General features: G+C 38.9%; 1 protein-coding gene across 1 annotated transcript in view; it reads right to left on the bottom strand.

Moving 5' to 3' along the window:
* LOC122816423 (ras-related protein Rab-26-like) overlaps positions 1-23137 on the bottom strand; it is a 113231-nt gene extending 90094 nt beyond the window's left edge. The window contains exons 1-2 of the mRNA XM_044089202.1: positions 23046-23137; positions 15278-15334 (exon numbers count right to left, since the gene is read on the bottom strand). Coding sequence (XP_043945137.1) covers positions 15278-15334; positions 23046-23063 — 75 coding nt within the window. The 5' untranslated portion in view covers positions 23064-23137. The remainder of the gene's footprint in view (positions 1-15277; positions 15335-23045) is intronic.
* Positions 23138-25651: the final 2514 nt, after the last annotated feature.

Here is a 25651-nt window from a genome sequence, read left to right as displayed (position 1 = left end):
TTATGTTAAAGAATCAGAAAGCAAAAAGGGGAATACATTAAGGCACAGCAATGGATATTGTGAACTATGAAATTTTCAGGAAACCACAACTAGTGTTAAGAAAAGTATTAACCAAGATATTTCCATATAACTCAGGGGAACCTGTTCTAATGAAATGCTGTTTTGACAGTACAGTGAACCTGAACTATTGACTCACTGAAACACTATTTTATGTATTGCTGGGGGAAAAGCTCTTCTGCCCTGCGGTACTAATTAACAAAGGCATGGTTAATACAAATAAAGCAAAATGCAGACAGTGTAAGTGAAGGAAAAATGAGACCATAGCATACCTCTCAACTGTCTGGATCTTCCCAGAATGTCCAGATTTTTGCTCATAATTTTGGCCTGTTCCTCATAAAATTTGTGTTTTTCTGGTAAATCACTGAGGACTGAAGTCACTAAATAATGAAATACAATATGAGTTTCAGAATTCATATGCTTCAGAAAATGCATGCTAATGCAAATCATGATAGCAACTTTCTAAGTTCATAAGAGCAATATTTAAAATCTGTCACTATTTTGGGGCCCTTGTCCTCCCATGATTTTAAACTTTGTCCAGATTTCCTGATTCACCATGTGATACACCCTATTTCCTGTTAAAAAGCAAACGGGGAATGGCAGATGGTACAAGATTTATAAGCTGTAAATAATGCAGTAATACCTAAAGCACCCACGGTGCCAGACCCACATACCTTGTTAAATGATTTAAAGCCACAACAGAAGTATTTTACTGTGGTAGATACAAGCAATGCTTTCTTTTCAATACCTATACATCCTAATAGTCAATATTGGTTTGCATTTACATTTCAGGGTAAAAGGTATACATATACTCGACTACCACAGGGATATTGTGAGAGCCCAATAATATTTGCACAAAAAATGGCTAGCAACCTGGCAGGGTCTACCCCACCAGAAAGTAGTCAAATTTTACTTTATGTAAATGACATCTTGCTAGCAGCACCCAGCAGCAGTGCAGGGTGAATACAGTAGCATTGTTAAAATTTTTATTAATACAAGGACACAAAGTAAACAAAAGTAAGTTACAACTTTGGGAAAAAAAACACAGGTTAAATACCTGGGATATGTGATATTCAATAAAGATAAAATACTAGATAAGGGAAAGAAAAAAGGAAAAACAGCAATTTTGCAAGCACCCAAACCAACAACTAAAAAGAAATGATGTCTTTTCTTAGGTACAACTAATTTTTGTTGGAACTGGGTACCAAATTATTTTACAATGGAAAACAAAAGCAGAAATGGTTTTCTGCAGGTTGAAGCAGTTAATAGCTTCTTCATTAGTTTTAAGACTTCCAAGTTATCACAAACGTTTTTTTTAGACCATAGATTGTAAGCAATGGTACATGACATCAGTATTAAAGCAACAACATGGGGATAAGCAATGCCCCATAGCTTACTATTCATCACAGTTAGACCCAGTGGTGCAATCTTTGCCTCACTGTGTACAAGCAGTAGTTGCAGCAGCAATGGCAGTACAGGCTTCAGCCTCAATGGTGTTATTCCACCCTCTCACATTGAGAATGCCTCATGCAGTTGCAATAATTCTGCCACAAGAAAAAGTTGCATACCTTTCTCCTGCTAGACATCTTTCATGTATGACCATACTGCTGAGTCAACCTCATATAAACAGTTAGCTTTACCTAGACAAGATCTTACAGATATGCCCTTGGATAATGCTGAGGTGACATATTACGTGAATGGCTCATGCAGAAGGGGTCCTACAGGGAAAAATCTGGTGGGGTATGCAGTAGTTACAGACACTAAAAATTTAGAAGCACAAACTTTGCCACACAACTTGTATGCTCAAGCAGCAGAACTGGTAATTTTGACAGGAGCATGTATTTTAGTAAAGGCAAAAAGTAAACATATATACTGATAATCAGTATGCTTTTCTACAGTGCATGTGTTTGCACAATAATAAAAGAAAATAGAGGGATGATTACATCCAGTGAAAAACCTATTAATCATGCTTAATTTATTTTGGAGCTATTAGAATCTATTCAGTTGCCTACCAAAGTAGCTATTTGTAAATGTGTAGCTCATACAAAACAACAGGATAAGATTTCAAAGGTAATGCACGAGCTGATGCAGCTGCAAAGCAAGCAGCCTCAGACTCAGAAACTTTATTTTTTTTAATGAAAAATTACAGCCCTTTGAGATTTTAGATTTAGACATGTTAAAAACAATGCAAATGCTTACTACAACAGCAGAAAAACAAAACTGGGTAAAACAAGGTGCAATTTTAAGAATGGACTGTACATTTCCAAAGGAAAAAAACAATATTACCGTCTAATTTATTTAGATATGCAGCTTTGTTGAGCCATGGGCAGAGCCATGTCTCAACAGGGGGGATGGTACAGTTAGTAAATAAAATATTCCAAACATATGGATACATAAATTATACAATAAAATTTTGTGCAGCTTGTCATACTTGTAACAAGCACCATGCACAAGGAGCGTTTAAAAACAAGCAAGGGAGTTTCCCTACACCACCATATCCATTCCATACTATTTGTATGGACTCCATAGAGTTGAATAAATGTGAAGGAAAGAAATACTGTTTAGTGATCATAGATATGTTTTCAAAATGGGTAGAAGCTTTTCCAACCAGGAATCGAATGCAGCAACAGTGGCAAAGGCCCTAGTAAAGGAAATAATTCCTAGATTTGGCATACCGGAAAGAATCTATAGTGGCAATGGGACACATTTTGTCAATCAGACAATTCAACAACTTGGGAGATTTTTGGGATTTCCTTAAGGAATCACTGTGCTTACCACCCACAGTCAGCAGGACTGGTGGAGAGGTACAATGGGATTTTAAAAAAAAACAAGTTAAGAAAGTTAATGAGTGAGACTCAAAAGAATTGGATTTGCTGTTTACCTCTAGCATTGCTGAGCATGAAAACAGTAACAAATGTAAAGGGTTTGATCCCCTTTAAAGTAGTATTTGGAAGGGCATATTATGTGCCTCAGTAAAAGCTCTCATGCCTGCAGAGCTGGAGGCTGACAGTTCACTAGCTAATTATATAAAGAAACTGCTTATAAATAAATCTGTTTTGCAGTTTAACTCTTTTCAGACAAAAGAACTTTCAGCTGAATAAAAACTTTGTGACTGATACACAAGGGCAAAATGGCCAAGAGTAAAGAAAACAAAAAGCAGAGCAACCCAAGAACTATAGCATAATTATTTTAACTGTGCATTTGTTAACTATAAGTGTGACAATTTTTCTCTTATTGTGGTTTTTCCTGCACTCAACCACACAAGTGAAAGTGAGAAGACGTGATGAACTGTTTATAGACTGGCATCCAAACTTTAACACGTACCTGGCCATGAAGCAAGTGTATACAGAAACTATGCACATTTCAAATTGCTGAGTTTGTACAGCTATACCAACAACATATAATAGACTTTAACGTCCTCTGTCCCTCTGGGGATAAAATGAGACTTTGGAAAATTTTTTATACAGAAACTGTGAGATCACAGGACAAAATTGCTTTATTTTTACCTGTCACACAAAAAGGAGTTGTATGTTTCTACAAAGTGATACCCTCCAGGTGGGCTGGAGTAATGGTAATATAACAATGTCTTATAAATGTTACATTAAAAGTCAAAAGTGGGGGTACGGTTTGTAATTCAAACCATGATTCATATATAAGTTCAATGAAAACTACATTAAATGCAGTATGTGACAATCCAGTCTTAACTAAGCAATTGTCTATTAAGAATAGAAAAATGTTTCATGCAGGGATAACATTATCAGTACCAAAGTAATGATTTTATTTGTGGGAAAAAGGCATATAAATGGTTACCTGAGAATTGGTCCGCAGTTGTTTTTGGGTTATCTGGTTTTAGCAATAAGACATACTGCAGAATTACCTTTGGGTAAAATCTGAAACGTAAGGAAAACAGCTCGAGAATCTGAAGGTCCAGTGAAAAAAAAAACCTGTGAATCCAGTTGGTAAAATCGAAGCTGGTTGAAAAGGCCATAATTCAGTGAAAGACAAAAGTAAATTGACTCATATGAACTTGGGCAACAGTGTTATATCCAGGGCAGGAATACCACCAGCCTATGGAGCAGTCAAATCAATCTGGGAGCTGAGGAAGCTGTCAAGAAGTCATGAACAATGCAACTTTTTCCACCCTAGAATTGGTGACTAATGAACTGAATGCAATAAAAACTGTTGTGCTACAAAATCGAATGGCTCTTTACTTCACCCTAGCGGCAAGAGGTGGTACACGAAGAAGAATGCTGTGTACATTCCAGACAACCAACATGAAATCAATGACCACCTAGAGGTAATTCAGCAAGTATCAGCAATGACTAAACCAGGCCCAAACCCACTGACGAACTTTTTCCAGAATCTGTTTGGGGGGGGTGGGGTTCCATCCTATTAAACATTTAATTGCTATTTGTGTGGGTATACTCCTAATAGGAACATGTGTTTACTGTGAAATTCCCTGCATGAAAAAATTAATCAAAAATTTGTTGATATATCTGCTACTGAAACTTTTACCAAAGTGTTGAAATTAAAGATTAATTTCAAATGATGCTTTTCTGAAATATAAAACCAATGACTAACTTAACTGAAAGTCCTTGAAAGGAAAAGGCTGAGGAATGAAATAATATTGTTTATGTTTCAAATAGAATAAAATGCATTAACAGGAGGGAGAATGTTAGAAAAATCTATACATGCTGCTTAGAAAATATATTTACAATGTATGCTGCTTAGAAAATATGTTTACAATGTATGCTGCTTGGGAAAATGTGTATTCAAACATTCAAACACATATAAGTTGTGTGGTCAAATATATAGAGAAATGTGTGCTTTAGTTAGGAATAAATGTACTTAAATCCATAATAGAGAACAAAGTTTATGTAATGCATTTAATTCTGTCTTACTAGAATAATAGTAGAAATAAACTTGCATATTATTGCTTGAAGCACAAGCTGCAGTGTAATCAGAAATTTGGCCTTGGCAGCGTGCAAGCACAGCCTGGCTCATGTCTTTCAAGTAAAGATTATTTTGCAAAGTTAGAAAATAATAAATCTGTTCGCATGTGTATCTTCTGCCTGCTTCCACCAGAAGAATAGCCTTGCGCACTATCAGAGATAGTGCCCAGCTGGTGAACAAGAAAGACAAAGAGAGGCATTAAAGAAGACATACATCTATTGTATTGAACTAATCTAAGAGCCTTGAATTGGCTACATCCTCAGGAGGTCATCGCATTGACTGACCAGGTGCTTGCAAGGCTGTAACATTCTCATGGGAAAAAGACTTTTTGAAAAACACAACCTCAGCACTTTTCCATAAGTTACCATGATGTAAAGACCCTGTCACTGACCACGCCAGTGAGGTGGGCAAAACTGATAATGACATGTATAAAAATGGTGTCCTCTGTGAATAAACTAGACAAAATTCTGTACAAGTTTGTGTATGGTTTTGCCTCTAATGTACATTAGAGCGTTAGATACTTGAGTTCTCCTGCATTATTGTTTGTTATTGATTGACATTGTTTTTGAATAACTCAATGATTTTTACAGTCTGACTCTAACAAATTTATTTAACACTACCACCAGAGCAGGGAACATCCATAGGTAAGCCATTGTATTACTGTCAAAACTGAAATAACATCACTGATCACAAACATAGATGTGGTGTGATAAATAGGTTCTGCAATTAGTATGTTCTTATGTCAGATTGTATGTGTTTTACACCATCCAGTTTGAGCTCTGCACATGTGAAACATTTCCCCGATGTGTGTGTGTTATGTCCATGTTAAGTCTAATGTCTTTAGTGGCTTGCCTTGCTAATACATTGCTATGGAGAATAGCACAGTGAAAAGGATGGGTTCAGTTCCCTTGAGGTCTGTTTTGTTTTTACATCATTCTGTACATGGGCATATTTGTGTCTTATGGCTGGCTTTAGTCTGACTTCTATGGCTCTCCTGGCTAATGTACTGCCATGGATCATTTCAGAAGGAAATTCATTGGCGTACTCTCCTTGAGGCCTGTTTTTCTTTTCTTGACATCATTCTGCACATGTGCTACAGTTCCCTGATATGTGTGTGTGTGTTATGACCACTTTTGCTCTGACTGCCACAGTGGCACCCTTTGCTAGGAAACTGTGGTGGGCCGAACTGGTGGGGTTTATTGTATATTCGTTTTTCTAGTGACAGTAACATTACACTACAGGTCCACTGCTCACACTCTGAAGTTGTCAAGACTAGTGCAGGTTAGCAGATTATATTACTTTACCATATCCCACCTGCCATGTTTTGATTTCAAATTATTCCACATTCACATATTGTCATAGCATCTTCTTCATTCTGTTTTTTTGACATGCTTTGTTACACAACTCCCTTTGCAATCTTTTATGTCCACCACAGTAGATTCTTTGGTACTTATGTATTATCGCAACCACCGTCTATCTGTATGGACTGCATTCTCTTCACGGCAATGTTACATTCTAATTGAAATAACTTGCTGCTTATGATTTCAACATCTAAATGAATTAACCTGCTAGCAAGCGTTAAAACAAATGCTGCTATTCAACTTTTCTGCTTATCTTTTCAACAAGTCTGGGTTTTTTTTTTGTTTGTTTGTTTTACAAGATATCATCATAACCATGTTAAGAGCATAAGCAGAAGACTTGCTTTTTTTTTAAATTAATATCGCAAACACTTTATTGATTGGCTGTTATGCAACCACACTTTAGTACGTTTCACTATACTATATTGCTTCATTTTTACTAAAAAATATATATTTTATTTTTTATTTTACAGTAAAAGTTTTTATTCTTTTATGACCCTTTTAACATATAGTTTAATGTAGGAAATTGAACATGAAAGACTCTGCAGAGTAAGTGTTTTGATGAATATGAAATGTTTCTGTAATATTATTATTAATTATTAAATTTGTATATATTATTGGGAGAAGGTATTGTGATATATATGTTATTTTTTATGTTGCTAGTCAGTGTGTTTTACTGTATATGTTTTCTAAATGTTGACTTCTCGTTGTACTCCTCTGACTTCCGCATGCGCACACACACACACACACACACACACACACACACACACACACACACACACACATGCACTTTCAGGCATCCATCTTTATTAATAACTTTAGATACATAGGTTTTCATTTTAATTTCACAAAAATGTAAACTGTACAAGCTATAAGTGACTGATTACTTGCTCTGCTCCATATTATAACCACGCATTCATTCATGGCATTCTCGGCACCACGATATTTCATTGAGAATGGAACGTTGCTGAGAATGCAGTCCATGCAGACAAACTGTGGTTGGGATAATACGTAAGTACCAATTCTTTTGCTATGGTATAACCTGTAATCCACTCTCACTCATCAGTACTATTTTCCCATTCATTGCATATTTCTGTGTGTGTGTGTGTGTGTGTGTGTGTGTGTGTGTATATATATATATATATATATATATATATATATATATATATATATATATGTGTGTGTGTGTGTGTGTACATTACATCAACTTTTCTCAATCTGTGCATGTGAACTCAACACAAAGATCAGAGGCGTTCATGCACCTTCACTGTTTACCTGTGCTGCTCAAACTACCTCTGGCCATAAGGTGATGTAATATGATGTCACTGCAGGGCTGTGCTGTGGTGTGACAAGAAGATGCTCATCCTGTACACTGGCCTGGCTGATGCACGTATAATTAGCATCACTACTCATTGGACATTCAATGGTAATAGTGTTGGCTAGGCTGTTGAAGTGGCATTTCTGAATCCCTGAGACTGAGAATAAAATGTAAATCATACAGACCTGTCAGGAAAATTCTGGAGAAAATAATTAGCTCAGACAGACTTTACACTTGAGAGAATAGCATAATATGTAAGATCACTGTACATTTCTAAGAGAGGCAAGGAAAACTGAAATAAACAAAGGGCAAGTGAAAATATTTCAAAAGAGTGAATACTGCAATAAAAAAAAAAAAAAGAAATGTTCCATTCTTCCTATGAATAATCAAATAATAGTTTTGATTGTTTGCAAGAAAAATGCTCAGTTCACAACTAATTGTGAATATACTCCCCGACAACCTACCCACAGAGATCATGATAAGCATTTTATTGGTGAGAGCAAGACTTCTACACCTCTCATTCTTACTCAAGGTCATGCCTACAGTGTAGAAATAAGAAACCCACCATTAAAGTACACAGCAGTCTTGCACAATAAGCATTACCCTGTGTGCCACAATAAAATGCAACTTCACTCACTTCACTCAGTTGTATTTGGACAGTTAGAACCAGATTCAACTAGTCCTTGATTACAAGGAAACTAGTGATCACAAACACTGTGGAAATATTATCTGTGTACAAGCCAGTACACAGCAAGGGTGGCACAGTGGTGCAGTGGTTAGCATTGTTGCCTTACAGCAAAAGGTTCTCTGGTTCTTTTCTTGGCTGGAGTGCCTTCTGTGTGGAGTATGCATGTCACCCCTGTGTTTGTGTGGGTTTCCTTCCACATTTCCAAGACATGCTGCAGGTGGACTGGACATGCTAAATTGGGCCCTAGGTGTTAGTGTGTGCCTTCTGTGGAAGGTTGGGTGCTGGGCTGGCAACTCAACACTGTAAAATTCTACTGCCACCAATGATCTACCGTGGTGACCCTTAATGGGTGCAGCCAAAAGGAGTAAAAGAAGAGGCCAGTACACAGCAAAAGGTACAATGTTCAGCTTGTGCAAAGCAGAATGTACAACATTAATAAACAGAGAGAAATAACCGAAGAAGCAAAACACCAAAACTCCTTTCAAAAAAAGGATTTGCAAAAAAGAACTACCTCACAGAGAGGGAAGCAGATGCACTGGATAGGATTTAGGAAAGTGGCTGTGTACAGTGAAAACATAATAAATCTAGGAGGTAAACGGAATATAACATTTATGCTAAAGAATCATAAAGCAAAAAGGGGAATACATTAAGGCACAGCAATGGATATTGTGAACTATGACATTTTCAGGAAACCACAACTAGTGTTAAGAAAAGTATTAACCAAGATATTTCCATATAACTCAGGGGAACCTGTTCTAATGAAATGCTGTTTTGACAGTACAGTGAACCTGAACTATTGACTCACTGAAACACTATTTTATGTATTGCTGGGGGAAAAGCTCTTCTGCCCTGCGGTACTAATTAACAAAGGCATGGTTAATACAAATAAAGCAAAATGCAGACAGTGTAAGTGAAGGAAAAATGAGACCATAGCATACCTCTCAACTGTCCGGATCTTCCCAGAATGTCCAGATTTTTGCTCATAGTTTTTGTCTGTTCCTCATAAAATTTGTGGTTTGCTGGCAAATCACTGAGGACTGAAGTCACTAAATAATGAAATACAATTGAGTTTCAGACTTCATATGCTTCAGAAAATGCATGCTAATGCAAATCATGATAGCAACTTTCTAAGTTCATAAGAGCAATATTTAAAATCTGTCACTATTTTGGGGCCCTTGTCCTCCCATGATTTTAGGCTTTGTCCAGATTTCTTGTAATAATAGGTTGAGAGAGATGGACTATAGTAACTGTAGAATAAATACAATGAATTGATTAAGGGCACTGGTAAGTTGAAAATCAGGTCAAACTTCATGAAGACTATTCAGTCACACTTGTTGTAAAATCATATTTAAGAGTTTCAGTTCATCTCCGTCAAAATAAAGAGGATGGGCTCAAAATTTAGAAGAACATAATAATACAATTAAAATTTGTCAGGGCCTATATCTTGGATCTCTTCAGTGGTAACAGCACTCCAACCCAAAACTCCATATGAGGGGAGCATATTTAAGTTAATAAGACAGCAGCTAAGCAGGCCACAGTAGTAGATAGTGACATTATCACTAAGTTGAATGAAGCAACTCTGTTCAGCAGACTGAAGTTCAAGTCAGCCTGCCATCAGCTCGAGTTCCACCCAGACAGCAGGCCTACAACTACTTCTACATAGGACAATATTTCAAATATATGAAAATATACCTGTTCTGGTGGCATACAGGGATAAAGACCTGACCAAGCCTCAGGCAATCTCAGTTGGACTAGCAGCTTGGGCGAATGATGGTGTGGCAGGAGAGGATGGGCGTTAGCCTCCTGGCAGGGTGGGTGGTGGTGTGGGTGTTTCTCTGGTGGACAATGGGAATGTGTAGGAGGAAGACATGGTCCAAAAATGTGGTGGATGGATGGGTGCATATGGCTGAGCTGCTATGGACGTGGGGCAATACACTTCAATGTACATCATTACACAATCATCCCTACTGATGATCCCTACATAATCACCAAGTGGGGGTCTCAGGTACAGCATAACTGAAAAAAAACTCTGGTTTGATAAATAGCAATGCAACCTCCTGGGACATCTTTAGGATCCATGGTGGTCCCAGAAGAAAAACATGTTAGTCCATGGATAGATTGGAGCAGCCAGTATATTCAGCGATGGATATGGGGCATTGGTACAGCTGTCCAAATGAAGGTGGAAGACCAAAAAAGATACAATAAGATGCATATTTGTTGTCAGTTTTCCAGAAACAACCTTTCAGCATGCAATTCAACAGCTGATGCTGGCTATATCAGGTACAAAAAAAATTGTGATGACATCATAATTTTTACCAAGAACAGAACAAGGCATGGCATAGTCTAACAAAGAGTATTTGGGAAACTGAAAAACTGGTCTTGCAATCAGTATTGACAATTGTGTGTCTCTTCAAGTAAAACCTGAGATTTATGACTATCTTCTCAAAAAGAAATGCCACCTGATTCAGCACACATTTTAGAAAAGATTTTTTACAAGATTTTAGCATGACTACATTAGCCATGAAATTAAGAAGACAAGTCTGTGTTCTGAATGAACTGAGAAACCCCAAATGTCTAGATGAAGTGAAAAAACCCAGAGTTAGATACAGTGATTGCTTATTTTAATACTGTTTGTAAAACACTCCTACAGCTAGATGGAACTGCCTTAGGGCAAGTTTAGCACTGCATACATAATGATGCTTGTGCAAATGGATATCTTACAGGACTGAGAAGAATTATTCTCAAAATGAAAATGGGCTCTTAGAAATTTTATAGAAATGTGAACAATTTTTCATCTATGTATTTGTAAAAAAACAAAACAAAACATTGTTTTACATACAGATCACATAGGGAGAATATTCAGCAATGGCACGTTCAAACCACCCCTGTACATACAGAGAGACTGGTCATGTAGTGTTAATGTCCTACAATTTTCATGTAGCTAGACAGATAGAGAGAGAGAGAGAGAGAGAGAGAGAGAGAGAGAGAGAGAGAGAGAGAGAGAGAGAGAGAGAGATGGAACTTGTGGTTAGTGCCCATATCTTTTTGGTAGTTTACAGGAAAGACAAGGTTAATCATGGAGATTTCATCTCCAGGTAAGCACTTATGTCAACAAGTGAGACCAAGATCTTTTTCAGTCTAACTAAACAGTATTTCAACTTTATTGATGATTGTCTTATCTGCATTAACCTTAACAGAAATTGCAGAGTGGAGAGGAAAAGACATCGTATTATAGAGTGAATAAACTTTGACATTTATTTGGTTGGTACAATATACCTAAAGATGATCCACCAGCAGACATTTTGAAGAAATTTAAAAATTGAGGCAACTTACTATATTACAGAGTAGTAAGTACTTACTGGAATGTATCAGAGTAATTTTTCTAAATTTCTGTTTAGAAAAGAGCAATTGACATAAATCATGAAGTACATCTAGTGTAGTCAAACCAAGGTACTGTAAGGGAGGAAACAACCGCTCACAGAGATGACATCATAGGGTCATAGGATCATAGGAGGTTACTAGGCTAATGGCCCTGGGGCCCTTACAAGCCTAGCCAAGAGTTTATCCCCAAAAAAAGAAACCTCAGTCAGCACCTGTCTCCCCTGTCAATGAGGGACACAGGGGGAACCCCAGGAACAAATTTGTGATTTCCCATCCAGTTATCAAGGTTGCGCTTGAAGAGGGTCAGCGAGTCATCCTTTTTGACGTGTATGGGAAGTCTATTCCACAGACAGGGCAGCCTCTGGGAGACAAACCTTTCTCTGCAGCAGGTTTTGTTAATGTCGTGTATTAGATTTAGGTCTTTCAAACAGGTAATGCGGGAGGAGTTAGACTTATGGATATGGAGCATCTCTAGTAGGGCAGGGTCAGAGATTGCCTTGTAGGTGAGACACAGATCACCTCTAAGCAATCTGTACGATGCCGAGTAGAGTGATAGTTATTTGATTGTGTCTGCATAGGACAGGTGCTGGAAGCCATGAATTCTCTTTGTGAGGTATTTCTTTGGCCTTTCAGTTGGTGCAGGTGTTTGGAGAGGTACATCCTAAATGGGGAGTTGTATTCAATAATTGGCTTAATGAGTGAGGAGTACAGAGAGGTAATAACCTATGATGCAATCCCTTTACTTATGAGATGAACCAAGTAAAAGGCCTTTCTGACCTCTGCCATTACATGATTGTCAAATGTGAGACTGTTGTCAACCTGTGTACCCAGGTCTCTCACCACAGGTTGTGTGCTTATGGGGTTGCCATTGATGTAGAAATCAGTAAGGGCCGTGTTTTTGCCGAATGGTATGGTAATACATTTTTTTGCATTTAACTTAAGGCCAAGACTTTGGCACCAGTCATTTGTTGCTGTGAGACCCTCTTGTAGTATCTTAACATTATTTAGTGAGTCAATGACAGCACCAACTTACAGTTGTCTGCAAACTTGGTCAGCCACAGACCTTTTGTCTTTGCATGAACCTCTGAGAAGTAGATGCCAAACAATAGGGGTTCCAGGACAGATGACTGGGGAACACCACTAGTGACAGGTCTGCTGTCAGAGGTGGCAGCACCTCTTTTGACCTTGTGGGTCCTATCAGTGAGCCAGTTGGCCACCCACCTGATGAGATAGGGATTTATGCCAAGCTGTGTTAGCTTTTTGATGATGCCCGAGTGGGGGACTGTGTCAAGGGCTTTGGTCAAGTCAGAGTAAGCTGTATGTACTGACTTTCTCTCATCCAGGGCCTTGGTGACAGTCTCAAAGAAGTCAACCAGGTTCAACAGGCAAGCTCTGCCCTTGATGAGTCTGAACTGGGTGGGGTCAATTGCTTGGAGATTGCCTATGTCCTTGTTTATGAGATACATAATAATACGCTCTATGGCTTTACAGATCAGACTTGTCAAGTTAATGGGGTGATAGTTTCCAGGGTCAGTAGTGGCACAACCTTTGTGCAAGGGGATGACAATGGCAGTTCTCCACTCTGCTGGAATGAAGCCTGTACTTAAGCTGTGATGGAATAGGGTACTTAATGGTGAAGCTAGTTCTTGCTGGAGATGGTGCAGAATACAGCCTGGGATACTATCAGGTCCCATGAAAGCTGTGCTCTTTGTCTTGGATAGGGCATTTAACACTTGATCTATGGAGATGTGAGGTGCAGGACAAGTAGCAGGGATGTCAAACGGGCCTTGTGGGGGGGGGCAGGGGGCTGAAGTTTGCACTGAACCTATCTGCTAACAGGTTGGCTAAGTCAACAGGATCAGTATAAGTGGTACTGTTAAGTACTCATTTGGAACAAACCTGGGCTTTTCTGTGGAGGTTCCTGACATAACTGAAGAAGGCTTTGTGGTTTCCCTTTGTTTCAGAGGCTAGTTTTGATTCATAATTGGCTCTGGAGGTTTTCACTAGTGATCAAATTTGCTTGTTGAGGCTAAGGAGGGAGCTTTTCCAACTGGGAATTTGTGTATTTTTACCCTTGGACAACAGCTTCTTCCTTTTATTGTAAAGCCTGTTGATAGAGGATGTCCACCAGATAGGTTTGTGTTTCCTTAAGGAGCAGGTTTTAGTTCTATTGGGTATGGCTTAGTCCATGCAGTTGTACAAGTGCTTGTATATTGCACTGGCATACTGTTCAGCATAGTTGGGGGGGTGTGAAGCTACTGATACCCTCCCTTAGGAGGTTGTAGTCAGCTTCTAGCCTGGCTATGGCAGCGGGGGTTGGGTGGGATAGAAACTTTGAATGAGACAGACCGATGATCTGATCTCACCAGGGAAGAACATACTATGGGAGTGGTGCAGCAGTCACCCATGTTGGTGAGAACCAAGTCCAGAATCTTATCTCCCCTTGTGGGGGATGAGACAAGCTGGTCTAGTGTGTTAGAATTGATGAAGTCAAGGAATCATTGGGTGAGTGCATTAGTGCAGGAATAGTTCACCCAGTCTATGGTAGGGTAGTTAAAGTCACCAAGAATCTGGGTGTTAGGGGGTACCTGGATGGAGTCAAGTAGGTTCAGGTAGGAGGAGTGAATGTTCTGAGTCATGGATGGGGGTCTATAGCTGACTATAACTTAAATGGGTGTCTTGAAAACTGTATGTTGCACCTGGAGTAGTTCTAGTGCATTATACTGGCAAACCAGTCTGGAGGTGTGCTTGTCTTTAATGAAGATAGAGAATCCACCACCCTTAGTCTTCTTGACCTCATTTTGGGGTCAGAACATGTGGAATGAGGTATAACCTGGTAAGGCAGAGGAGCTATCTGCAGCCTTGAACCAAGTTTCCATGACTACACAGATGTTGGCATCTTCCAGTGTGAGGAGAGCCTCCAGTGAGTCCATTTTCAGGTTAATGAATCACATGGCAAAGTCTATTCTCAGAACCTGCATGCTGTGCTTTCTAGCTCTTCCATGGATGAGAGTGTAGTACTGCAGATTTCAGAGCTGCATAAAGATGCATAGAATTTAGTTGGCATGCAATTCTATTGTTGCCTTAACAGCTCTGAGTATGTTTTGGTCATGATGCAAATACATTCCAGGCTTTCACTTCTAAACCAGTGACAACTTCATTAGTAAATGCAGTTAACCCAGTAATGGGTCAAATATCTATTAGTAAATGCAGTTACCCAGTAGTGGGTCAAATATCTACCTTTTGAAAACCAGAGGTATTAATGTCAGATTACATACTACCTAAATGAAGCCATTTACTTTCAGGATCAACTGTTTAAATTAAGGCAACTAAGTTTTTCCCAGACTAGATGACTGCAGGCATCCAAACAGACTCTACCCTTTCAGGTGTTTGTGCCATCCATACATAATTCTGATGAAGTGAAATTCTGCCCTGATCAAAGTAGCAGAGGTAAAAATGTAGAGCGTCTTGTAAAACTGTGCCTGGCGAAATGTGGTTACAGGATACCTGTACCAGACTTACCTTGGCTAACCTCTCTCCTTCTTCCTTTTTGACAACTCTGTCCTGAGTTGAGTCAACCTGGAAGAGAAAATATAAAATAAGCTGTATTTATGCTTTAAGAAATTTCATATTAGTTTATGTTTACAGAAATTATTTTCTACTTTATGGTTAAAAAGGAAATAGCTCTTTGGAAATTTTGTATTTAAGTTATTTGTATTGTATTAAGATACTCATCTGTCATATCAGAAACGTCATCAATTTGCCTTTGGGCAGCTATCATAATATATCTTTCCTCAGCTATTAATCGTCAAACTTTCTGTATAATAATTTATTTCACAAGCCATGTATTTTTCTCTTGTAAGGCCGAGATTAAACTATAAGTCAAAATGTTATCTAATAATGTTCCGTCTGCCATCCACAAATCACATACATCACTAGCGATCACTGAAGAGTTTAATTTTGTAATCCTTCTGTTTAGATGCAAATATATAGTTTCATCATCAGACTATCAATGTTAACACTTTTTAACATTAATCTTTAATGATTTTGTTATGAAAAAAAATACCCAAATTGGATTTACAGGAATTTCTTTCCAAAAGTATAATGTAAAACTTTACTTTGTTACCTCTGTTTCTGATTATGGAGAGCTCACCCAAAATCTGCTGCCTGTGATTATTTCAAAGCCTGTTAGTGAAATGTTCTGTGACATCAGCTAAATTATACAAACATTCAAATTCAGTAAAGAAGAAAGAGCTTATATCCTCTAAATAAGTAAAAACATAAACGTTCTGCTGAAGCACAGGATGGACATCCAGCGGTGTAATTGCAGACCTGAGCTTGGATGCAAACCTAGGTTCTCAGTGAGTCAGAGACACAGAAGAGATCATGCTCTAACAGGGGAGCTCTTGTTAAGTACTTTGAACAGTTAATCTTTAGTAGAGTCTGTGACAAGGACACTTGGTCCATAGACAATACACAGGAGATGCTCTAGGATCACTTGCTACAGGCAGGGAAAGGCACATGATGATGGTCTGTGGAAAATGACTCAGATCCATAATACCACAGCTGAAAAGGACTTTGAAAAAATATATAAACGAGGAGACTACAAGACATCCTGACCCTTTGTTCTATGCTTGTAAAGCAGATCATGCAATATTAATGGAAATGGGGTAAATGATAAACAGGGCAGCAGCTGGATCTGAACCATCCAAACAACATAGTGCCTTTCCTGTTCCACAAAATCAGAATAAGCACATGCAAAGCAACAATCTAATAAAAAAATGTTAGTACAAACATAATTACGGTAAAGGAAACTTTACTCAGTGGAAGAATGTTACTAGTTAGGAAATACTCACACATAAAAGCAGCAAAGGAGCATCATTAATTATTATTCACCAGACAGCAGAAGTAGCATAAATGTATGTGTGTGTGTGTGTGTGTGTGTTTGTATGCATGTGTGTGTGTATGTCACACACACACACACACACACACACACACACACACACATATATATATATATATATATATATATATATATGGTTCTACCTCACTTAAACGACACGCCGGAACATCGACACGGAAATCGCGAGCCCCAGAAGATCGACAGCTCAGAAGACCGATGCGACAGGACCCAGAAGATCGACAGCGCAGAAGACCGACCCGACGGATGAAAGCACCGACGCCAAGGATGCCGACATGGGAAGAGGCTGTGTAAGTATGCGGTAGTGACGGACGTTAGGGTGCGAGTAAGGTAAGTGTGGATATTGACGGTCTGTGGGGATAGGGGTGGGTTAAGTGAGTTAGGGTTAGGGAGCAGGTCAGGTAAGTGTGCGGTAGTGATTGTGTTTGGGTTAGGGGCGGATAAGTGAGTTAGGGTTAGGAGCCGGGTCAGGTAAGTGTGCGTAGTGATTGTGTTTGGGTTAGGGGCAGGATAAGTGAGTTAGGGTTAGGGAGTGGGTCAGGTAAGTGTGCTGTAGTGATTGTGTTTGGGTTAGGGGCGGGATAAGTGAGTTAGGGTTAGGGAGCGGGCCAGGTAAGTGTGCGGTAGTGACGGACCTTAGGGTTAGGGTTTGGGTTAGGGTTGTAGGTAGTTGTGTATGTGAGGTTTAGTGTGGGTTTGTAAGGATTTTGGTGTGCTTGTGTTGTGTATGTGGTTTTTGGACGGGGAATGTGTTTTGTTTGTTGATTGTGGTGTGTGCAGTGTATGAGGTTTCGTGTTTGTGTACCGTCAGTTATTTCGTTGTCGGGCATGTGGGATTTCGTGTTTTTGTACTGTCGGTTATGTGGTTTTGGTGATTGCGTTGTCGGTGTTTTGGGGTTTCGTTTATGTGAGGTAGAACCATATATATATATATATATATATATATATATATATATATATATATATACACACACACACACACACACACACACACATATATATATATATATATATATATATATATATATATATATATATATATATATATATATATATATATATATATATATATATATATATATATATATATATATATATATATATATATATATATATATATATATATGTGTGTGTGTGTGTGTCTGTGTGCATGTGTGTGCATGTATATACACACACGGCTCCCCTACAGAATTTCGAAGCTTAAAACTTTGAAATCCTGAACGGAGATCAGCATACAGCGTAGAATGGGAGATTTTCCTTTTTCTCGCTGTAGTGCGATCCCGGAGTTGGTATATTTAAGTAGTGGGGGGTGTGGGGAGTGCAGCCCCCCACGTGGGGGTGCAGGGGGGATTGCCTCCCTTCAAAAACATATTTTTGTGTTGACTGCTTTTTTTTGGGGGGGGGGTTCTTAATTTTGAGATTCCAAGATCTCGAGGTTCTGAATTCGATATTCTGAACCTCGGGATTTTGGTATTTCAAAATTAAGAAGTAAATCCATATACACACATACACACACATATTATATATAAAAATGCTTTGCTTTTACATCCTGTTTGCAAGCTGACCATCAGCCTGACCACTTTGGGCACTGTCATATAGGCAGCCAGCAGGAATTTGTGGTTATATCTCTAATGCCCCCAATGGCTGACATTAGCACCCATATCATCAACGGGGGCTCTATGCCCTTCCCTGGCATGTCCTTGCTCCCACACACTTCTAGGTGGGAATTGCTTGGAATATCAAGCCAATATCCACCAGTCCTGTGGCCATTGTTGCCTGCTTACATGGAACTAATCTGTCATTCTTTTGTTGACTGTGCTGATATTACTTGGCTTGGGCTGTTTTTCAAGACAGCAATGTACATATATAAAGACTTTATAGGACATAGCAGACTATCATGTGCAAACATTGAGTCAAAGTTTCATAGTTTTAGAGAACAAAATAGCATGAAAAGGCAGACATGATTCCTAGAAGTAAAACTGTTTATTGATGTATTGATTCACATCAGGAATTAAGGGTTATTGATTCAAATGCTTCCAATCTGCAGAGTACCAACAGCTGCACAGTTTGTATCCTGCTCTTTATGATGTTTGCCACACAAAAACAAAGGTGCAGGAAGTGCTGTCTACCACTTTGTGGTGTTCAAATGATCTCCATCTATATACTGACTAAGGAATGTTGTCTGTGGCACTTATAAAACTCTTTGTTCTGCCCACTGGATGGTAGAACAAGTGGTCTGGTTTGTGCTGCATCTCAAAATACTCCCAGAACATGCTAGAAAATTTGGAGAACATGAATCCTATGATGACTAATAGGATGGAAGGGGCTGAGATAGCATCTGGGAGGAAGCCTAATGGATAAAACATTGCTGGTTTGCTGGTTAAATGTGAAGGTCGCTACACACCTCCTAAGATGCTGAAACATCAGGTTGGATTTTTTCCATATGCACAACAGACATCAAAGCCTAATGCTAATCTCTCCACTGATGTTAGAACTACTTAGGGATCTGTCGAAGAATTAGAACATCAGATAATGCTACCTGTATATCTAGGAATACTTGGGATTTCTTTTAGTTTCAGGTTTGTTTCAGAAAGATTTGTCAGAACTGAATTCAGCCATTTCATCAGCCATAATGTGGCAGAACAGGGTTGAATTAATAATGTCACTGGAAACTTATATGTGACTGAGAGGAGGAAGGAATTATTCTTTTTCCTTAAGTTGCAGTGAAATTAAAGATGATTTTATTAGGAGGTGCAAGGGGACAGAATCCACTGCATGGGTGAGTATGTGGGGATTTGTTCTCAGACAAAGACATTTTTGTGTGCTTTTGTGACCGAATACCATTTTCCATCTTTTTTTTTGTTTTTATAAGATAAAAACTACATTTTGGTCAAATTCAGATTTTATTCAGTAAGACAACTATACCACTGGAGTATATTCACAAAAGTAATATGGTAGGGCTCTGGTATTTTGGGCCAATAGACAAATTCTCTAGCTGTGGTTTAATGGTAAGTTCTAAAGTTTTCCTCCAAGGGCATACTTGCAATACTACTGGTATAGAGATAACAAATCACCTGAATTTTAAAACAAGGAATTTGTGCAGGTGTGTAGAAGCATATGTTGTCACTGCCTGTTACCTTACTTTATGCCTTGCCAGAACCCACCCTTAGACTTTGCCTCACTTTTTCAAGGAATGGTAGTTCAGTTATGTTAGGGGTGCATTTGTGAATACCAAATAAGAAACCCTAATAAACTAAAGACTGTGTTAGCCAAGAACCAGTGATTAGTACAAAAGCTTAATATTTAATGTTGAGCCCCTTTTAAATACATTCATTTCAGCATAAAGGCATAGTCGGATGTTTCACAGAAGCAAGGGTAAAAAGACAATTACAAAATGGAGAAAAATCATAGCAGAGAAAATAGTAAGGCCATTAAATTTGCATGGCTTCTGCCATGTCTGCAAGTACAATAGCTCTGGTCTTAGAAGAAATTGTAGAATAGCTGTTTCTGGAGATAGAGTAATAGGGAATGATGTAGGAAAGAGAATGCAAGCTTACACATTGGAAAAAAAAACTTTAGAATTCATGAAAAGGAGGAGTGGAGGAGTATGCTGTCATAACTTCATAAATACAGTGGCACTGCATGTAACATTTCTAACTACAGTGGTACTGCATGTGGCATTTCTAACTTGACAGTGGTACTGCATGTGGCATTTCTAACTTGACAGTGGTACTGCATGTGGCATTTCTAACTGTACAGTGGCACTGCATGTAACATTTCTAACTGGACAGTGGTACTGCATGTGGCATTTTAAATGGACAGTGGCACTGCATGTGACATTTCTAACTGGGCAGTGGCACTGGATGTGACATTTCTAACCAGACAGTGATACTGCATGTGACATTTCTAACTGGACAGTAGTACTGCATGTGACATTTCTAACTGGACAGTGTCACTGCATGTGACATTTCTAACTGTACAGTGGTACTGCATGTGACATTTCTAACTGGACAGTGGCACTGCATGTGACATTTCTAACTGGACAGTGGCACTGGATGTGACATTTCTAACTGGACAGTGATACTGCATGTGACATTTCTAACTGGACAGTGGTACTGCATGTGACATTTCTAACTGTACAGTGGCACTGTATGTGACATTTCTAACAGGACAGTAGTACCGCATGTGGCATTTCTAATTGTACAGTGGCACTACATGTGACAATTCTAACTGGACAGTGGTACTGCATGTGACATTTCTAACTGTACAGTGACACTGCATGTGGCATTTCTAACTGGACACATGGTACTACATGTGATATTACTAACTGGAGAGTGGTACTGCATGTGGCATTTCTAACTGGACAGTGGTACTGCGTGTGACATTTCTAACTGGACAGTGGCACTGCATATGACATTTCTAACTGGACAGTGGCACTGCATGTAACATTTCTAACTGTACAGTGGTAAAGCATGTGACATTTCTAACTGGACAGCAGTACTGCATGTGGCATTTCTAACTGTACAGTGGCACTGCATGTGACATTTCTAACTGGACAGTGGTACTGCATGTGACATTTCTAACTGTACAGTGGCACTGCATGTGACATTTCTAACTGGACAGTGGTACTGCATGTGGCATTTCTAACTATACAGTGGTACTGCATGTGACATTTCTAACTGGACAGTGGCACTGCATGCAACATTTCTAACTGGACAGTGGCACTGCATGTGACATTAATAACTGGACAGTGGCACTAGATGTGACATTTCTAACTGGACAGTGATACTGCATGTGACATTTCCAACTGGACAGTGGTACTGCATGTGACATTTCTAACTGTACAGTGGCACTGCATGTGACATTTCTAACTGGACAGTAGTACTGCATGTGGCATTTCTAACTGTACAGTGGTACTGCATGTGACATTTCTAACTGGACAGTGGTACTGCATGTGACATTTCTAACTGTGAAGTGGCACTGTATGTGACATTTCTAACTGGACAGTGATACTGCATGTGGCATTTCTAACTGGACAGTGGCACTGCATGTGGCATTTCTAACTGGACAGTGGTACTGCTTGTGACATTTTTAACTGGACAGTGGCACTGCATGCAACATTTCTAACTGGACAGTGGCACTGCATGTGACATTTCTATCTGAGAAAGGCCTATGTTTACCCTCTCACTAAAGAAGCATCTTAGACTTATTAAAACAGCTGAGATGCAGAGTAGTAACCTTGAAGTTAAACAGGTTAATCTGAAAACTGAGGAATGGAACATCCTTGTAGTGAACAACCCTGTGCAAATGTACAGTAAGTAAAAAAAAAATGCAATGGTTGCATAAAAAGGAAGTAACCCTTTTGCTGAGGTGCCCTCACCTCAGACTTGATTATATAAGTAAATGGAATGCCTGGGACAAAGCCCTAAGCATGAAAGATACATGAGACTTTGCCCTCACAAATCCCTTGAAAAAAAGAGCGACTTCTTTCACAAATACATGTAAATCAATGAAATGACCACTGCAGTAATGTCCTACTCCCAGAAAAGCTAAAACTAATGCATTTACATGTTGGTGGTTAAAGGGATTGTCCCAATAGGTTCCTGGACTATTAAGGTATGTATTTACTGTTGTAACTCTACATTTTCAGTAGATAACCTGGTTATTATTAAGATGCTCTTTATAAAGGACTTTATTAGACAGGTTTTGCTTATTAAAAATTGGAGTACATCATTTAATCACAGGACAATTCATTGAGAAAAAGATGGTCAGTTTTGCTGAGTATCCCTATACCTCACAACCTGGGGGTATTGTCCACTGCACCTCCCCTAGCTACATATATTGTCCAAGGTGACTGTGCATCAGAGTAGGGGGGACACTCTAATGTAGTATAATCCCAAATGTAATACCTATAGCCTGTACATACATCTACAGTTATCTGGTCTCATAATTTCATAGATCACAGTTACAGTTAGAAGTACAGTGCAGACCCCTGTACAATTTAGGACATACTTTCTGGCACCATTGGTATCTTTCACTATATAGTCACATCACTCATTTGGTTTCACAGTGAAACTGTTTAAAAAATGATCCTGGTTTTGTAAGTACGATGACTGCATGCTTTTACCTCGAAATGTATGCTCTAGAACTACAAGCAGATTTCAGCCTGAAAGTATTCTCAAAAGTAGTACATGTTTTATTCCAAGCAGTAATGTATGCACATGTAAATTATTAATCAGAACATTGTTTTATAAACACCGTATCTGTACAACAAAAGAGGCTTATGTTTTACTCTAAGTAGCTCAGTTGGAAAACATTTTTTCTTGATTAAATTGCAAAGTAATCTCATGTTTATAAACCAGCACTAACCTTGTTTCCCAGCAGCATGATCACCACATTTTGTTGCGCATATTCATTAATTTCAGTTAGCCATGCCTTGACAGAAAAAAAAAGTCTTAGTTATAGATGAAACATTCTTGCATTCATGCACAACTGTTTATACAGCAGCACTTACTAGTTTAAAAAACACAATGCTAAACAAAATGTTAACATTATTGTCTACTATCCAATTAAGTTTATTATTAGCATATTTTATTATGTTGCTCCTGTTTTTTGTTAATAATGCTTATTTCTAATTTTATAATGATGCACATTATTAAAGATGGCTAAGAATCATGATTCTGGTTCTTTTCCTTTGAGGCTACTGTCTAAGTTGAGATGTTGGCTTTACATGATTATGTAAAGGCATATAAAGAAATCAGTAACGTTTTTTTTTTTTTTTTTGGTAATTGGGTTTTTGAACTGGAACACTAAGACAGCATGAGGAGGCTAGCAAACATTTTTAGGTTCAAAGAGCGTGCATGTGGTAGATGTGGGTCTACCATAAGCGTAGTAGCTTGCAAGTCACTTTCTCACTGACACCTATTTGAAAATACAAGCATTCAAACTCTCAGTAGCCCAGTCTCCCATGTCTCCATGTATCCTCCCAACACTCAACCTATAAAGCTGTATAGCTCTATCAAATCCCTAACTCTAACCCTAAACTTTCACCCAGTTCCCAACTCTAAAACTCTACTTCCCTGCTGTAACCCTGAAGTCCTCAATCTCACCCTAAACCTAAAACTCCAATCTCCTTCCCTACGCCTAAACTCTCCAGTCTCTCCTTAATCATAAAACTTCCCTTTTGTCTCCAAAACCTAAAACTCCCTTCATGTTCCTTTGCTGTAAATTCCCTTCACACTTCCCAAAACTAAAACTCCTTTCCCTAACCCTACACCCCCCTCCTGCTGCTTAAACCTAAAATCTCCCTCCCACTATTTAACCCTAAAACTCCCCTCCTGCTGCTTAAACCTAAAACCCCCTTCCCACTATTTAACCCTAAAATCCCCCTCCAGCTGCTTAAACCTAAAATCCCCCTCCCACTATTTAACCCAAAAATCCCCCTCCTGCTGCTTAAACCTAAAATCCCCCTCACAATATTTAACCCTAAAATCCCCCTCCTGCTGCTTAAACCTAAAATCCTCCTCCCACCATTTAACCCTAAAATCCCTCTCTTGCCCCTTAACCCTAAAATCCCCCTCTTGCCCCTTAAACCTAAAATCCCCCTCTTGCCCCTTAACAATACAATCAGTCTTCTGCTCCTTAACTGTAAAATCCCCCTCCTGCTGCTTAACCCTAAAATCCCCCTCTTACTCCTTAACCCTAAAATTCCTCTTCTGCTACTTAATGCTAAAATCCCCGTCATACTCCTTAATCCTAAAATACCCCTCTTTCTCCTTAACCTTAAAATCCCCCTCCCACTCCATAACCCTAAAATCCTCCTCCCCACTGCTGCATGTACACACTCATGTTTGATTTTGACAGTGAAGAATAGCCTACACCAACTACAAGATGCTTGAGGCCCTGGCTTCAGGATAGTGTTTTTTGAGTGCACAGGACTTGAGCACTTGTAGCAGACCAGGAAGAGGATGAGTTTCAAACCCAGAGGTTTTGCTACCAGAATGCAATTCCTTTTTGAAGACATATTTCTGAAGCAATAATATGTCACAATGGCACGTTGCTTATACTATTGATAGTGAATGCAACTACAGAGCTAGTTTAAAAATTCAAGCTAATTTCTTTTGGATCTCAAATTTACACTGTACAGGGTATGCAGTGTGTACACTTGGCATTTAGGGAAAATATTAAAATACAGATGAATAGCATAAACTGTAATTACTAAAAGTTGTATAAGTAAAGATACTGGGGGGGTGAAAGTAGTACTCTGTCATCATTTTTTAAACCTGGGTTAGTGCAGTCCCCATGCTGTAATTTAATTTTGCGCTATATCAGTGTGGCATTACACTACTGTATGGAGAAGACCACATGAGATGCTGTTAATGATGTGCTTGCTACAAGGTGGGAACGGAACACAAAAGCCTTGTCCTCTGACTTGGTTAGGGAATTCTGTATGACAACATTTGCTGTTTAAAATTTCAGCTTAGAAAATTATACTCATTATTGGTAACTGTTAGAAAAATTAGAACTGCAAACTGGAAATCTCCCAACCTTGCTTATTATTTTTAACTTGGTTCATTTTGAACTTGCAAAGACCATAAGTCAGAGGTCTTCCACTTCTAATGTGTGTGTGTCTTTCAGCTTTTCCCGGTTAGGGGTCGCCACAGCGGAACTCCAGTCTGCTAATGATTGGCAGTTGATTTTTATGTGCTAATGATTGGCAGTTGATTTTTACGTGCTGAGTTGCCAGCCCTAATGCACAACCTTCAACTAAGGTATGCACATTCATGCATGTCTCCACGCAGAGGACACTCTAGCTGAGAGTCGAACCGGACAGCGTCGTACTGTGAGGCGACAGCGCTACCGCAACACCAGGTCTTCCACTTCTAATACAGCCCCTAATTAATGAGGAAATATGATGTAAATCACTACATCACAAGAAAGTGCATACCTAAAACCCTTCTTACTTTTCCTGCTTT

The sequence above is a fragment of the Protopterus annectens genome, chromosome 12.part0, assembly GCF_019279795.1.
Source record: "Protopterus annectens isolate FY-2018-M chromosome 12.part0, PAN1.0, whole genome shotgun sequence".
NCBI lineage: Eukaryota > Metazoa > Chordata > Ceratodontiformes > Protopteridae > Protopterus > Protopterus annectens.
The sequence above is the reverse complement of the archived record's forward strand: the minus strand, read 5'-3'. Positions and strand labels throughout refer to the sequence as shown.